The sequence below is a fragment of the Aythya ferina genome, assembly GCF_964211825.1.
Source record: "Aythya ferina genome assembly, chromosome: 1".
NCBI lineage: Eukaryota > Metazoa > Chordata > Aves > Anseriformes > Anatidae > Aythya > Aythya ferina.
This window is the reverse complement of record NC_140296.1, coordinates 150,071,680-150,088,914: the sequence shown is the minus strand read 5'-3', so window position 1 is coordinate 150,088,914 and position 17,235 is coordinate 150,071,680. Positions and strand designations below refer to the sequence as shown.

Genomic DNA, 17,235 nt, shown 5'->3' with positions numbered 1-17,235 from the left:
ATGTGTATAATACAATCACATACAGTATAAGCTTCAGAGCATAATAAGCCTTTAAAAGGAAGTTATTCCTGCTAAAGCCCTCTGTTTTGAAGAAAGACGGACAAAAAACCTTCCAAAATAGGTGGGAGGGGAAGAACAGGCCAGATAAAGCCTTCATTCATGGAGGCCAAACCTACTTAGCCAATTAAAGACACCATGAAAAGTCAGTGCCTAATAGGTTGAAGACGAGGAGCAGGTTCGCTGTTTTAAGCAGACAAACTCGCTTTTCTTCGGAGAGCTCTTTGCCAGCCATTTCTGCCTACAGTTTCACCTGCCACCCCGGCCTGTAGGCGCACACGCAAATAAAATAATTGATACATATTCCCCTCGCTGAAGGAAATAAATCACAGACGAGAACAGACTGCCTACGCCACCAGTCGGGGTGTGCAAGTACTTGTTGATTCCTTGAAAAAAAGCCGACTGACTCTAATACTATTGCTTTTGTTTGTGGCAGTTTAATTACGGGATTGACAGCCATTTTAATCTCTTCAAAGCTCCAAAGGCCTCTCGAAGCTAATCCAATTATATCTACTCCACAAGCTACAGCCTCATCTAAGAGATGATTAATTATTGATTAAGCCAATCAAAAAGTATTAGCAAAGATTTATTTAATCCTTACTTTTTATCACCTCATTTATATGTGGATTATACCAAAACCTGAAAGGGCAAAGATAACATTTTGATTTTCTCCTGGAGGAAAAAAAAAAAAAAGTGGAGAATACTTCTAAATATTCAGCAGTCACCTTAAATAAGGGAGCGGAGGTTTGATGTCAGTTCCCCCCTCGCTCAAAAGGCAGCCCAGTAAAACTCAGACGGTTTAACACACACTCAGCTCCCCCCTTCTCCCCCTGAGCCACAGACAGTAAAACCGCATCGCTCAGGGGGGTAGGCAAAGGCCAGCTCTCTGCCTGGTCTGCACTCCTACCTCGGCTGAAAAAAGAGGGACAGAACTGGGTTATGCACAGTGGGCAAGCTAACTTTAACGCAATGGGACCTGCAGGAAAGGCAACGTCTGAATTGTACAGCCTGCGTAAGGCAGATACAGGACGGTCACGCAGCAAAGTCCCCAAGAATCCTGATTGCTCATGAAGATGCTCGAAATCAGGTTCTGAAGGGCTCAAAAAAGGAAGACTGCAGGTCCAGTGCCCCAACAGGACCAGAGCCCTTCCAATCTGCTGTCAGATGTCCTCCAAGGCAAAGCCAGAGTGCTTTCAAATTGTGTCTAATAGAAAAGACTTTTTTTTTCCAAACAGAAGAAAAACAAAAACAAACGAAATCTATGCATCTGCAACCTTTGCCTTTTTGGCTTTGAAACTTTAAACACTGTAATACAAGAGTCCTTTGAAATCTGTGATCAGCCTTGCAACTGTTCTTCAGTGCCACTTAACGCAGGTTCAAGCTTCAGCGGTCATCTTTCATACTTATTTTTGGAGTAGAATAATGTGGAGAGTAAGTCTTTGCTTGTATTACTTGTTTTTTAAAGTCCTAAAAGTACAAACATACCCACACAGAATGAAATCCCCTTTGCTTGTTTTCTAAGCTTGGGGGAGCCTAGATTTTTGTTTTAAAAACCACAGCGCATGCTCTTATTTTGCAACACTTAACACTGCAGCTGGAAGTCATGAAATCGCGTAGTTTACTAGTCATTTATGATTTATTATTGGTAATAAATAAATGGCAACAGCCAGTAACAGATGAAGAAACAGTTCAGCAAAAAGGAAGCAAGCAAACAAACAAACAAAAAAAACCAAAACAACAACCGAAAAGAGGAAAACAATGACCAAAGAGAAATATTCCAGGTCCGGACAGCATTGTTACCGAAGGACACAGACATGGGCTTAGAGAATAGAAACCACTTGGAAACCTGCAGAAGTTTTGCATAATCCCACAGCAGCTTTGATGCAACTTTCTGGTGCCAATGCTGATAAACTAAGCGAAAGCTGGAGAGCAAGCACCCTCACAGATCACAGGGTGTAAGGGTGGGAACAGACTTTCCTGCTTCTAAACACGTCTGAGTTTCTAAACCTAGCCTAAACGTCTTCCTGGCTCAAACTTCTAAGCACAACACAACTTGGAGACTGGTGGTTGCAAGCAGAGAGGTAACTTTACAAACTTCAGAGCAACACAGGCAAGCATTCTCCCTTCTTAACCCTCTATTCTCCACACATAGGGATAACTTAAAAGCTATCTGTAAATATTAAGTCCTCCTATCTCATAATTTGTCAATTATAAAGGCACAGCTTTCTCTGCAACTCACCTTCCACGCTTCAGTGCATCATGCTGCAAACACTGCAGAACACAATGCTATTTTTTTCCAAAATGAATTGTCTACAGAGATGCTGAACGCCAGATGCAATAGTTGAGAAATACTTATATGCAAGTTTTGGCCTGTGTTTTTTTGTGGAAGTCGTTTGAAGATAAACACAGTTTTGCATAACAATGTACCTTAGAAGGCTGAGCCAACAAAGTATTGTATCCTGAAAGCATTGTAAAAAACATTTGTATGTTTTTTATCATATTCAAAAACCTGTGTTCCTCAGCTCACTGTACTCATCTCAAAGTGCACCACATGAACCATATCACCTCCTCCTCTCCAAGGTAACTATGAGCTAGGCTGAGCTCACATTCCATAAAATAACACGGATGTTTATCAATTACCTTTCTGTTCCTGCTTTTCAAGTCCTTGAACAGGATCAAACACGGTTGTTACAAGTTTGCTGTTCTTTTTCTTTATTAGGAGGTTCAACACATTACACCCTTCCTCAGACAAGTGCTACCCAGAAAAAAATGGAACTGTATGAAGACAGAAGTATGCTAGGCCACCGAGAGAAGAGGGGGTGCATTAATTGTTCAGAGGAGACAGAGATCAGTCTTTTTCCCCCCCAACCATAATCTAGTCCTAAAATAGTGTAAAACATGGCATTTGTTCACTCGTTAAGACCTGACTGCAAGCTCTGAACGCTGCACAAGCTTACGCATGTTTTTTTCAGCAAGGAAAAACACAGAGGGAGACAAACAGATGAAAAGATTTGGGCTGCCTACAAAGCTAGCTTCAGAATTTCAAACACTCAACTTCCAAATAACAGAATTTGGGGTTGGAATACAAGAGGCATTGCTCAGCCAACTTCAGCACAGCACCACAGGAGCCCCCAGAGCTGATCCCTACCCAGCACAAACCATCTCAGCTGCACCAACCTCAGCAAGCTCCCCATTTAGCACGGGCTGCTTACAGACCTCAGCTGAGCTTTGTCAACTTGGGGTAGCTGAGGATGCGCCGACTGTTTAAGGTGAGATACAAAGTAGCACAGGAATCACCCCAAACTGGCACATTTACCCTCAAAAATCATTTCATTACCCAGAAACTGGATGTTTACAGTCCTTTTATAGTGTAGCAGGGAACACTTCACCCCAGTAGGTGGCAGCATGAATACTTCTGTATCCAGGGAGATGTGTCCAAATACCCGGTATGAATATTTATACATATTTGCACATCCTTACGTGACCTCCAATACACTCGAATAACCCTTCTTGCAACATCCCTTTTTCTAATGCAAACAAAGCATTCTATTCAAGTATACTTAGAAACACACCATAATTAAAGAGTTGGTAAAATGCATTCTCTCCTTCCAATTGCACATCTCCCAAGAGTCCCTTCCAATATATCTATACAAGTTCTGGCTTCCTGCTTGCCATTTAGCTTGATAACGACTCAAAAATCATTCCCTTGTTTTGAGCGGTAACTCTTTCTTGTCTGCTCTATGCACTACAGGGCAGTATTGACACATGGAATTAATGGCAGTGTCTGCAATGAAACAGCCATCATGTAAACACCAGCCTGCTCCTTTGATAAAATGGCATGTTAGGGACCTATTCACCTCCTTATAATTGAGTACCACATAATAGTTCCGATCCTTTCATGTAACATTATTTTGTTCTATGATTAGAAAGGGGAGAGGAAAAAAAAAATCTGTGTAACATTGCCTTCTTCATTCATCCTATGATTAATTTTGTGTTTTTAATGAGTACGGTTGCTTATTTAGGCAGGTTCTCTTACATACTCGTTTTGTTGACTTCTGTTCAATGTACAACAAAACCCAAGCTGTGATAATTGGAGACCATTTCATCAGCAAAAGGATTCTTGCTATTAATACGAGGTTGGCTTGGAAAAAGCATCCTGACATTTTAAATTAGTCAATTAATATACAATTCCACCTACCATTTATAATAGGAAAAATGTTAGCATATTTCTTCAGACATTTTAATTAACACAGAGCATTTCCAATAGTCTATGATATAAACAGAACATCATACAACAATGATTTAAGTTGGCTACCTTTGATGTTTTGTAAAAAAAGGAAAGGTTGAGTTAAATCTTTTTGCAGTCTTGGGGATGTGCATCACATATTGAGGACGCTGATTTACAGCTACCAACAACTCGCAATGAGCCAAGAAGATCGCATCGACCCTTACTGTAGGCAAAGCCCATAAAGTTACTCCAGGGCCAAGTCCAGGTGTCCAGCAACCTGCCTAAGTAACATCTGCATCTCCCAAGAGCTGCAGTGTTAATTGAGGATGAAAGTCTTGGTAATTGACACACATTTAATGCTTTTAAAAAGTAATCTTACCCAGTCAAAACTGAGCAGAAGTTTAGTTTCTACAAAACCTTTTGCAGAACTTAAGTCTGTTAGTTGGGGCAGGGGACATGAGTTCACAGAATTTTCAGCTTTTCTCCACGTGTTTTGGTAAAACTAGGTGATTAATTTTAGTTTAAACTTGTTGAGGGTCAACTACCTTATGAATAGGCCCAAACACCAACAACCTATCAGAAAACAAAAGCCTTGGAAATATGACCTGAAACAACCAAAAGTATAGATCAATTTTACACGACCTCAAAAGCAGTGTCTTCTTCTGTGCTAATATTGAAAATTAAGAGAAGCTTGGGGAGTAAAAATCCACTGGCATCTTACGGAACAAGGTGAAAAACAGTTTATTCCTTACAGTTTCAATAAATCCGTACAAAAGGGTAAACTGGTAACAGCCATGGTTGCTATGTCTTCATTAAAGTAGCACTGTTCTGCAGATTCGTTTTCTGAGGAGTTCAATCTGTCATCAGGTACCTTTCCAAAAATTATACAAGCCAGTGAAGCCAGATCTAGAACAACCCAGAGACAGACTGGCCTGATCAGTCAAGGCTTACCCTCATCAGTCAAGAGAAGCAAGTTTGTCAGTCCTTCAACTTTTTTTCCATACTTTTCTGTAGTAAAAACACCCCAGCTCTTTGTGTCTCAGCTTCCATCACTGGGGCAATACAACTGTATTAAGCAAACCAGCTTTGCTGTGCATCAGGCAAGTTCATTCTAACCTCTTGTTCAGGTTACATACACCAAATTACATAGATCCACCCAAGATTAGAAGGAGTTGTTGCTTCCCTGTCCCCTTCCAACTTCCTCCTGCCTTATAAGCAAAGCCCCAAATTGAACCTGATTAGTTCATGGTAGAGGCACCCTCCTAAGGTGATGATAACAACAAAGAACAGAATCCACAGCAGAAGTAGGAAACCTACACCCACAGTCAGCTGAAGACTCCTACCAAAACAACCTCCAGTTTAGATTTATACACTGCAAAACAAGGAAAAAAGTGTATTCCACTGAAGCTTTAAGTCTGTGAAAATTCCCAGCCCTAATCAGCTCAAGCTGGATGCAGATGTCTTCAGTTCCAAAAAGGTGGAGGGATTCCCTGCTGACTACTAGCAGCTTATTACTACCACTTTCTTCTTGTATACGAGACTGGCAGAGTCCCATTTCATTTAACGGCTGCAAAATTCACAATTGCACTCAATTACATTCATTAAAAATACCCCACAGTCTCCTCAAAACACATCTTACTTTTTTTCTTCCTGACAGCATTTTTCCCTGATTTTTCAGTAAACAAAAAGCATGGCAAGAACAGTCAAGTGATTTTATTCATGTTATCACAGCACCTAAAGGGGCCACATCAACAGAACTGCCCCACAGTAATCACTATACTAAAAAACAAATAAACAAAAAAAACCTTACAATATAAAGAGTTCCAGCCCTGAAGAGCTTGCAGTCCAAGCACTATAGAAGAAACTGCAGGTGGATGTAACTGAGACAGAAAACCCAAGGTGAAAGTAATGCTACTGGCCAAGAGGATAAGTAGTGACACAGGGCACCAGCTGCTTCGTTATTGTCAGTTTTTAGCAGGCAACACAGCAGGTGTCTCCAATCCTCCAAACTGAAAAGGCTCTTAGGCTACAGTAATGCCATTTGGACTTTTTGTGTAACTGCTATAGTGACAGCAACTGACTTGTCTTCCGTCTTTGTTTATCTCCCGTCTCAATCTTCCTTTTAAAAAAGTTTTAGAGCATTTAGTCATTTTATTCTGGTACCCCTAACGCTCTAGCTTACATAGCAATCACCCCGCTCTACATAATAGTTCAACTACAATTCCATGTTCATTGTATGTTCTTCTCTTTATTAAGAAGACTAACATATAACACTTGCTTTCCATACAAATTATGTGGAAAAACTATCCAGTTACTTCACTGATGAGTTGTTCCCAGATTCTTTTCTCCTTTCGCTTCAAGCTTTGCCAGCTAATATGAGAGCCAGAATCACCCGCAGCACTTGCTGTTTTCCTAATCTTTAACAGAGAGGTAAAAACACTTGGTTTGCTGAAATTTCTCTCAAGAGAACTTGTTATTTGAATATCCACTCTCACAAAACACAAACACATTTCTATCTGCTGGGCTGTCCCTTGTTAGAAGAGTGATCCACTCATGTATTTACCTAAAGTCTCACAGCTCAGATCAGTGGTGAATGAGCATTACATTGAGTATTCCTCAAGAATGTAATATTTGCTTATACAAAGAACAAACTACAAGCAATTATTCCAAGATGTCTACAAGTATGGGGGAAGAAAACCCAGCAAATGCTAGGCAAATGAGTCAGAGAAAAAAAATAGCTACAGCCAACAATACAGGTCTGTTCCCTGATGAAATCCATTTTCTGTATCAATAACACACATCACATTACGTACCATTTTCTTTTATGGCATTACCTTAGTCATTTAGAACAATGCTGATGTTTCATTTGTAATCCAGTCCACACTTACTCTAATAAATCCACAATAATGCTTAAATGTAAATTCCCTTCTAATTGCTCTAATGTGTAATTCATTGCTTCTGTTGACAACTATTTTCATGCTGTAATTGTTCTTCAGATAAGCAGTAAGACATAAGTAGCCACCATCGGATGCTGCTCACTGACTTGGGGGACATGAGTACACTTGTCTTGGGCTTGGGTTTTGTCCCATACTTTGAAAGGAGAAATTCTGATCAGAATTACTGATTAGCCTATCCATTCAGGAGGCAGGTCCCCTCACCACCTGATTCCCGATTTTGTCTAATCCTCTCCAAAACAGATTTCCTGTGAAGTCCTGTAGAATATCACCCTTTTCCTTGAAGTAGTAAGCATTCTTTTCTGCAGTGAAATTGAAATTCTACAAAGAAGTTGATTATAGCACCGTTTAAAAGCTCTAGCCCTTCACGAAGAGCAAAGAACCAGGAAGTAAGCTGCCCTCCCCAAAAGCACCTTACATATAATACAATACCTGGAAAGTTTATCAAACATGTTGACAAGCTTCATAGCTTCGTATTCTTTTTGTTCTTCTGTCATTTCATCCATTGGATTGGGCATCGGTTCTTCCAAGTGACCAGTGATAAGGTTAATGCTGGAGGTAGAAAACAACACAGTTTACATTTCTAAATAAATACGTATGTAAATTGTCTGTCTTCTCAGGAGGAGGAAAAAGCAACATACAGACAGACCCCACCAAGACTAATAGTGTCTGAATTGCATGTCAGAGTTGCTACTGTGAATAGCCAACCTTCATACTGATGCTTCTGTAGTCTGAGTCACAATATTAACTTCTTGTTAACTACTCGAAGTGAACGTTCTACTAATACTTAAGTTATAACCCATAAAAAAGCACTTTAAAAGTGAGGTAATAATGATGTTAATGACAATGTCGTTAGTAATAATGACGCAGATGGGTAAGAGAATGACGAATACATTTTGGAAACTGATTTTCTACAGGCTTAATTTTAAAAACGCAGATTGGATCTGGTGACATCTTTTTTCCTCATGAAGAAGTGTTGAATTAGTTTACCATTTCCTTCTCATGATCATTTTTTGCTCAACCCAAATTAATATTAAATTGAGAATTTACAATCCCAGTTGTTTTCACTGCTAAAACAAGTAAACAGTGATACAGGAATGGTAACAACAGCAGATAATTAATTTGAGAGCAGACTTTCAGGACAAATGATCTTTTCAAAAAGCTTGACCATAAGCATTTTTATAGTAATACAGAAAATAGATGCATAAAGCAACTGACTTTTGTCTCCAATATTCCATTTGAGTGTCAGCTTCTAACTAAATGTCGGAGTTTTACTCATATGCATACAACTGGATATTAGACTTCTGAAATAAGAGCAGAGACAAAAATCTGAAATCTTATTCTGAAATCTTATTCTGAAATAAGAGCAAGACAAAAAATGTTGAAGTGCAGAGATATAAATAAACCCGTTTTAGAGTTCTTTTCTTTGCATATAAGCAATACTATTCCTGTAGTCTTTATACCTCCAGTAGGCTGTCCTTCATAACCTTTTCGGCCTGTTACCCCTTTACAGTATCATCTCTGATACCCTCCTTTACACTCCCTTCAAAATCTGGAATTGTTAAATAACACTTAAAGGTACAACACGCATACGCTCTGAACCTCTGACACTGTCTCTCGAAACTGTTCCTGGGTAATCCACAAACATTTTCAAATTTTCTTCCTTATTTCTTTTTGACAAGCATTTTATTTTTATATAGTCCCCCCATCTGAAGTTAAATCATTATCACAGTGGATTTTTACTTATTTATTTAGAGCCATTGAACCATATTATGGGAAACTGGTTCCTCAATAATTAGCCCCTGAGGTCAATGAGAGACATCAACTCACGTAAGCACATGTAATTTCATAACTGGGCTCTCTGCAAAAGGTGGAAAAATATATCTAAACATCTCAATTGCAAAAGAATAATCAGAATTTAAAACAATACTATACTTTGGCTTTGCAGATTTGTATTCTTCAGTATCTGTATCTTCATCATCTGAGTACCAATGATCTCCTCTTCCTCCTGCTAACAGGCCCCTTGCTGCCAGCAATCCTGCTGCATTGCCATAGCCTGTATATTTTAACAAGCTGTCAACTGCAAAGAGCGATACAGAAAATTATTCAGCTTCGAATCAGCTACAAAACAAAAAGCAGCATAGTTCTGTAAGAATCAAGAGAGTTACAGCAGTAGGCAAATATACTGAGTACAGCAAGACCATACATAAAAGGGAAAAGAAAAAAAATAGTGTATACCTCTCTCTTTACAAAGAACAAAAAGGAATTCTGCTGCAATTTGCTTTACTCCAAGGTCAACGTGTGTCATAAGGCGCACCAGCTTGTTTCTCACTGTTGTGCCAACTTCTGGACGATTCGATACATCTCTTAGTGGAGGCAGTACCTAGCAGCAGAAAAAAAGAGAAAAGCAAGATAGAACGCATGGAGGTACTTATCCAATCCTTGCAAGAACACACACAGTCAACAGGAGAAGAAAATATTGTAAGCTGTGCTGCTTCAAAAATGGGACCCAATCATACTTACATGTACTAGTATCAACTCTTGCTTCATAATATATTCAGCCCTTCTGGTCTGCCATCCTGAGCAGACAAATACTATATCCCAAATGTAGACTTTAGAAAGGACAATTATTAGGTGTTTAAGAGCACGAATACAAGTCCCACAAAAGTTGGTTAACACGCAACAGAACCTCATGTTCTTAGGTTCTTCTGTTTTGCTCAAGTGTCTGGCAAAACATTTTAAAAAATTAAAAACTGTCTCTATGTGTACAGAGGAAATGCATCCTTCTCCCAGATAACACTGCTTCAAAAGCTGAAGCTACTTTCCAGTAAGTTTTTGGAGAAAATACTCTTTAACGAGCACTCAAATACACTGGTTTTACGTTAAGTATCACTATTTTACAACTTTAACTCTCAAGAAAGTCAGAAGGTGCCTGAAATGTTTGTTTTTACAACCTAACTTCAGCCTCTTTCTGTGTTTGAATTCAGGTTCAAAACCCACGTTACTTTTTGCATTCACACGACATGACCTGCAATCAAATCTGAGCTGTAACATGAAATATTTGGTGGTCTGAAGATTCCTGTAACAATTATGGATTGCCAATTTTTTTCTACTAGTGAACAAAACCAAACCTGTCACTTAATGGTCATCAGAAATTGCAGGTCCTTTGTTTTCCGTGTGTTTAATGTAAGACGCCATGCTCTGTGCAAAATTATGGCACAGTTAGCACTGAACTCAGAGTCACTGGGAACTGATGCTTAAAACAAATGAATGCTATGCATTGACTACTTTGAAAAAAAAAAAACAAAACCAAAAACCAACAGGCTTTTTCAAAATACGTATTCAAAAAATTAGCAAAACCACTTTAGTTTGTCCCGGCTTACTTTTCCCAATGGGGATAGTACCATTATTGCCATTTTCCAGAGTGTTGTAAGAATGGATTAATGTTTTTCGAATAGTTTAATACTAATACCGTGATGAGTGCCATAGGATAGTCCATGAGGAAATTAATCATTCTGTCTGCAGATCAGAATTTGAATAGCGCACAATAAGTAAGGCCTAAGGCCAACACTTAACAATGAGGATAATTCAAAATATCAAACATCCGGTCATGCAGTTAGCAGCATCCATCTATTCTTTGCACTCTGAGGCAGTGATCCTGCGGTAAGAGACAGCATGCAATTGTATCCTGACATCTAGACGTCAAGATGTAGTAAAAACATGCAGACAACCTCACTTTCTAACTTCTGAACATTTGGCTCTGCAACTTTTTGTGTTTAACAGATCATGAGAGTATTCTAGGAAAGAAATGCTGCAAACAAATAATATAAATGAGAATGGGTTCCTTAAAATCCTTAAAAACACTTCTGGTATAGATGAAAGAGGCAGACAATATATGCTCTTTTCCATGAAAGATTCCACCTATGAATTCAAGCACAGCTTTCACCTGTGAGTGCTATCTGAGATGCAACCCCAAAAGCACTACAGCTTAGGAAAAGAGCATCTCTCAGCTGGTCTCAGCTGTCTCTTCCTTGCTCATGCTTTAACTTTTCTTCCCTCAACTTCAGGAAAAGAAAAAAGAATTAAAAAAAAAGAAAGAAAAAGACCACCCCAAAAAACACATCACAAAGCACAAACTGTTAGTGATTGTTTAGATCTTTGGTATAATTTTTTTGTCCCTGTACAGAATCTACACAGGGTCTGTACCATATTTAAGTGCTCTCTTAAGAGACATTTTAAGAGATGAAGTGTGCCTCTGTTCAGGGACAGTTTTACTCTAACAGACCAGTTGATGCACACTTGGTACACAAGTTTCAATTCCAATGACTCTTGCCTGCTGAGGCCAAATGAAAGCTCAAGCAGAAGCATCCAAAATACCTGTAGTCTCACTGACTACCATACAGTTTTACGAAGTTTCATTAACTGCCCTGAAGTTTTTCTGATGTGCTGGATGTAAGAGATCAGACATCACTGTGATTTTGCCCCTGCATCACATAATCCACATGGACTCATGTAACACAGCTTTACAACACCCCAAATATTACTACTTAATAGATCCACAAAATGTATCGTGGAACTTAGAGTCACGTAAATCAATAGATACCATGGCCTGAAAAAATATTCTATAGCTGTCAGTTGTCAGAGACCAAAGGGAAAAAAATACCATAGAGATAACTTTCTGGGTAAAGTAATATGAAATCATTCATACGACTTAGAAGTATCTGTGGCTTGTAGCGATGTACAAATCTCAGGAAGTTTGCAATGAGCTTCATATCCAACTTGTTATTAATATTTTACGTACCTGAGCTTTGATAAACTTCCTGATGTTCCTATGAGTTCGGCAGCATTCAGTTAATAAACTGAGAACTGGAGTCAGACCTTCCCTATAGCTGCTTCCCTAAAATAAACATAAATATAAATATTTTTAAGGAAAAAAAAAATCAATTTCAAATCCTATGAACTTTTCAGTAGAGTCTTACATGACTGTCACAATATGAATTTTACACAAGCATAAATAAAGAGCCAAATGTTTATGGTTTCAAAGTATACTTCAGATAGTTACAGGAATTTATTCTCAATTTTGCAGCATTTCACAATCTAGAAGCAGGCAAGGCTATCCATCCATCCACATTTCTCTTAAATACTGTCTGAAAGCTCTGGGAGAAGCTTTACCAACACCCACTTTTTGCTTTAATAAAAGAAGCCACTTTGTCAAGAATTTTTACAGCCCCTACCTTGTCAATTCTCTTCTCCATGAAATCCAGTAAAATCTGAATCGCTCCCATATTCATACCGTTGTATTTTATGTCTGTTTCCTCTTGGGAAGATGGACTAATAAGAACATCCAAGCAAGAAACAGGAACATTGCTTAAGAGGTTGATTGCATTGCTGAAACAGATTTTAAAGATTCATTATTCATTTGGAAGAACTCAAACCAGCACAACTCACCACAATGTTTGTACAACTGCAACCAAAAAAAAAGAGGCCCTGCAACTGAAACAATGCTTTATTTTCTGCTCTCTGGGTTTTAAAGAAGATGGCATGCATTATCGCCTGGCTGCTGGCTGCTAGAACGAGCGAGGGAAAAGAAAGACAAAAGGGATGCTGCAGCAGTGCATTATTACTTCCAGCCCCCGCAGCATCCTCAGGCACAGCTACCAGCAGCCTTACAGCAGCTGGCCCGGCAGGACAGCAGGGGGAACTCTCACATTGACTTGCAGTGGTCAGAGCTGTTTCCTCCTCAAAACTGACAAGATCTTCCAACCCGTCTATTTTCTATCATTGTTGTGACAGAAGTACACCACCGGAAAGATTTCCTCCTCCGTACGTCAACTTCTCAGGTGCCCTGAGATATTTTCACTTAGCTTGTAGTGTATAGGAAATACAGAAGGCTTTTAGCACGTTACAAATAAATAAATAAATTCAGGCTAATTTACCAAGCAGTACCCTTCAGGAACTGGCGTTTTTTGGATTCCCCAAAGCACAGAGAGGAGGGCTTCTCAAACACCCGTTAAGCGATTTGGATTAGCCCACAGGGTCCCTCCCTCCTCCTTAATGGAATAAGGTGGAACTTACTTTGCAGGGGCCTCTTGTATGTTTGACTCAAACTTCATCTGACTTGGCTATCTATCCTGCTCTCATTATACAGACTCGAATTTGTACTCTTCCTGCGTGAGGCTAAATTACACAGGTGCTGCAAAAATTAGAATTTTCTCATTATTTACTTGCTGATGCCCAACTACAATTAAAAGCAGAGGTATTCAGAAATACTACAGCCCTACGTAGGCTTTCATATGCAGACCTCAAAGGTACCAACACAGCTATGTGCGCTGATGTTCCTCTCCATTCTGAGAATGGAGAAAGCTTTTCAATCAACTTTAGTTAATGCTTTTTTTGAAGGTGTTTTTTATGCTATTAATACACTTCTAACAAAGATTTAGCACAACAGAAAGCAAATCACGACAACCAGACATAGCAGGATTTCTAACATGCTGGTTTGACTGATCAGACTGGGTGGCTGTGCTGCACCGTGTCATCTCCTTTTTACCCTTTCAACAACTGAAATTCAGACAACTTGTACTTTTTAAAGGCATGTTTTATTTCTAACTCCTGTTTAAGACACACTTTTTTTCATCACATCAGTTATTCCTCTCCAATAAGTCAGGAAGGATCACAAGCAAAACGGACTGAAATTCAACAACTACTTGGTGGCTTTCGTCCTTTCATCAAAAGTTCTCTTTTTTACCAGTTTCTTATTAAACAACCAAGTTCCCAAACACCTACAAAATTAATTTTCTGGATCACTGTGTCTGAGCTATTCTTTTCAATAAACGAAGCCCGGCTTTCTGATCTTTGTCACTTCACTGACAGTTTTATTTGTGGTAGAGGAGTGTATGAAATTCTCCAGCTACCAGGAAGTCAGTGACTATGCACAGATCTGCACAATAGTGTTTGCATTCCTACTCCAGGGGGTAGAAATACTGCGTATATTACTCTCCCCTTTTCGGCTTCCTAGAGATCATTAATCACTGGGACATGACATCCACCCACTCATGCTCCCAGCCCCCTCCTGATATGCAAATTTAGAAGCAAAGGCCTATTTAGAGCTGCTGAATGCCTTGATTAAAACCTTGTTAGTGGGCAAAAATGGCACTCGCTCTAATATGTGGTGCTTTAAGCTGTTCATATTCAAATGTGAAGTGACGACATGACAGAACCACAGTAACGACAACAGTACCAGGTAATAAATGAGCTAAGATGTTTTCCATAGGTAGCTTCTGCTTATTTGTTAGAAAAAGAAGTCAAACTGACAATCGGCACATCACAATTCAGGGCATGTGTCCAATACCTGATGCTCATATTAAATAAATCCTCAACTTAGACATTCAGAGCACTCCAACAACTCGCTTTAACAGGCCTTCCCTTCACTTGTGCATCTTGAATTTTACAGATTTACAAACTCACAGAAGTGATCAGCAGCTCTAGAAAATGTGCTTACGCCTCCCTGATATTTTGTATCTGCTGCATTCACGTCTGGTTATATTTTATTCCATTTCTAATCTCATTTAACAACTGCCTTACTGATAGGCTCCAGTTGGGATGCAGACCGAGAAGCTGAACTCTGCTCTCTGACTCACACCTCATCTCTGGCAATAAAGGCTCCGCAGTCAGAGCCCAGCCTATTTAGCAGCCCAACTGACACAGCCTTTTTTTAAGCTACATCGTGCTAGCTACAGGCTGCTAGCACAAGTTTACTCATTCGTTTCGTTACTGGAACTCCAATCTGGAATGAAAGATTTGCTTCACTTACTACAACAAGGGAGTGAAGTGAGCTATCCAGCCCCCTGAGGATTTGAGGGCCCTAACTTCTGACCGTACCTCCTCTATTCCAGAACTGCCTTGCAATGAGCATTGTTGGTGGAAAAGCACATTAGATTATTCAGCTTTTATTGCCACATGTAGCATTCAAAGATAAAATTCAGGTTCTGCAAACGGGATGAAGTATTTGAATCACGGAAGTCAAAACTTGTGCAGTGCTCTTCTAACACATTAAAAAAAAACAACTTGAGTATGTTGTAAAACAAGAACAAACATCACATGCAGCAGAGCTACACTCGCTTTCTTCCTTCTATCACCTTGACCTCAATAAACCAGCTACATGTAGCTAGCAGAAGGATAAACTTGTTTTCCCAGCATAAAGGAAAAAGTTGATGTGCTGATATACTGAATTTGATGGAGAAAGGCAGACGACTGAAGGAACAAGACAGTGACAGTCATCCTCATTTCTTCTGCTTCCCTTCTCAGAATTAGGGAGAATTCTTGCCTTGATTTCTGTCTCCACAAGGAGGCATGGTCCATGTAAGCAGCAGAGCTACTCAATATGTGCCTTCTGACTGAAAAAAGCAAGGACAGAAATCACACTAATACCTGATTTCCTCCACAGCTGCACACCTCTACCTATAAAGCCCTTTTTGGTCCTGATCTGCAAGTGCCTGCAAAAGGTGAAACGAGAAGGACTTGCATAACATGCATCCTTTGGCAATAACACAAGATAATTACATTTTACAAGGGTGCTGTATTTTACAGGGTAATTAGACTAGTCTTAGATTCCCGGACAAGGAAACATGGCATGTTTTCATGGGGACAGAATCCACTGTGTAATAATTCATCAGAATATCACGCAATCTCTGCTGATTGCATGTAAGCTGAAACGATAAAGGTCTATCTCTATCTTCTAGTAGATAGGGAACTTGCACAAATCTGTTCAGTTTTCCCAGCAGCAGGGAACTTATTCCCATCAGTCCCTCCCTTAAAGGAGGAGGAGAGATCAAAACACCCACCACAAGCAGCAGCAAAGAGAAGACAGTGGCTGCCTTTTAGGCTATTCTGCACTGACTTGAGAAGTGCTCTGATAGTAGGTGAGCACTGAAATCCTACAATACTGTTGATCTCTAAGAACTTTCCACAATTTTAATAAAGTTCATTTAACACTTTCAAGACTGCTGGCTATGAAAAGCTATATCCTTCTTCCCAGATAACGCCGGTTCAGTAGAAGATCTTCAGAAGATCTTGAATTTAGATATACCAATGCCTTAGAAGAAGAAAATGGCAACACTAGTTTTCATTGCTGAGAAATAATAAGGGATAGTGTCTGAAGCTACCGTACTGTTCAGCTCTTCGAACAGCTGGCTATTTAAATAAAAATAAGAACATAATGGAAAAAACTGTTAACATTAAATGGGGAAGAATCACCACATCAGTAAAAATGCTCTGAGTTTTGACTGAGTTATTGGCTGCAAACATAAAACGTACAGTTGGGTGTGGGACTGAGGAAAAAAACAACACATCTAAAAACTGCAAGATGATTCACTTTGGAAAAAATAGTTATGAAGGAAGTGGTAATTTATACTTGTAGCCAAACAGCCTAAAACTGATGGAGATAAAAGTGTCAACCTGTTACTTCCATCATCCAAATGCATCAAAATTGCAGAAATTACACACAAAAATCTCAAAGTGCAGATTGTCCATCAAATTCTATGCAAAACAGCAAAAGTTGCATTCCACTTCAGAATTATAACTTTCATTGCTTCTCAGATTCCCACTTTAGATATTAGTGAAAGCAATTTATTTAGTTTTTAATAATAACCTTTCTAAACAGATTGTTTCTGCAATTTTACCAACCTGTGCAACTCTTCAGTTTTGTCTTCAGTAGGGCCCATGGTTAATAAGCAGTGTCGAAGGATGGCAGCCATGTAACGAAATTGATGAGATTCATTCTATATAAATATAAATTATGAAGATATTTTTTCATTTTGAAGATTGCAAGTGAGGGTTTCAGGTCACTAGAATAATAAAAACTAAAGATGGAAATTACCTAGTAGAGCATAACACCCATCCCTATCAACAAAGGACTGTACCTTAGAGTTTGCTGAATGCAGTGTAGCTTCCATACGCTGGCCTTCCAAAAAGGCATAGGGACGTTTTTCCAGCCCCCAC

The 17,235-nt window shown here is 39.2% G+C and overlaps 1 protein-coding gene across 1 annotated transcript in view; it reads right to left on the bottom strand.

Moving 5' to 3' along the window:
- Positions 1-17,235, bottom strand: part of RIC8B (RIC8 guanine nucleotide exchange factor B) — a 34,805-nt gene that overhangs the window by 1,148 nt on the left and 16,422 nt on the right. Inside the window, exons 4-9 of the mRNA XM_084505605.1 lie at positions 16,921-17,015; positions 12,474-12,627; positions 12,041-12,136; positions 9,478-9,622; positions 9,175-9,319; positions 7,672-7,791 (exon numbers count right to left, since the gene is read on the bottom strand). Coding sequence (XP_084361731.1) covers positions 7,672-7,791; positions 9,175-9,319; positions 9,478-9,622; positions 12,041-12,136; positions 12,474-12,627; positions 16,921-17,015 — 755 coding nt within the window. The remainder of the gene's footprint in view (positions 1-7,671; positions 7,792-9,174; positions 9,320-9,477; positions 9,623-12,040; positions 12,137-12,473; positions 12,628-16,920; positions 17,016-17,235) is intronic.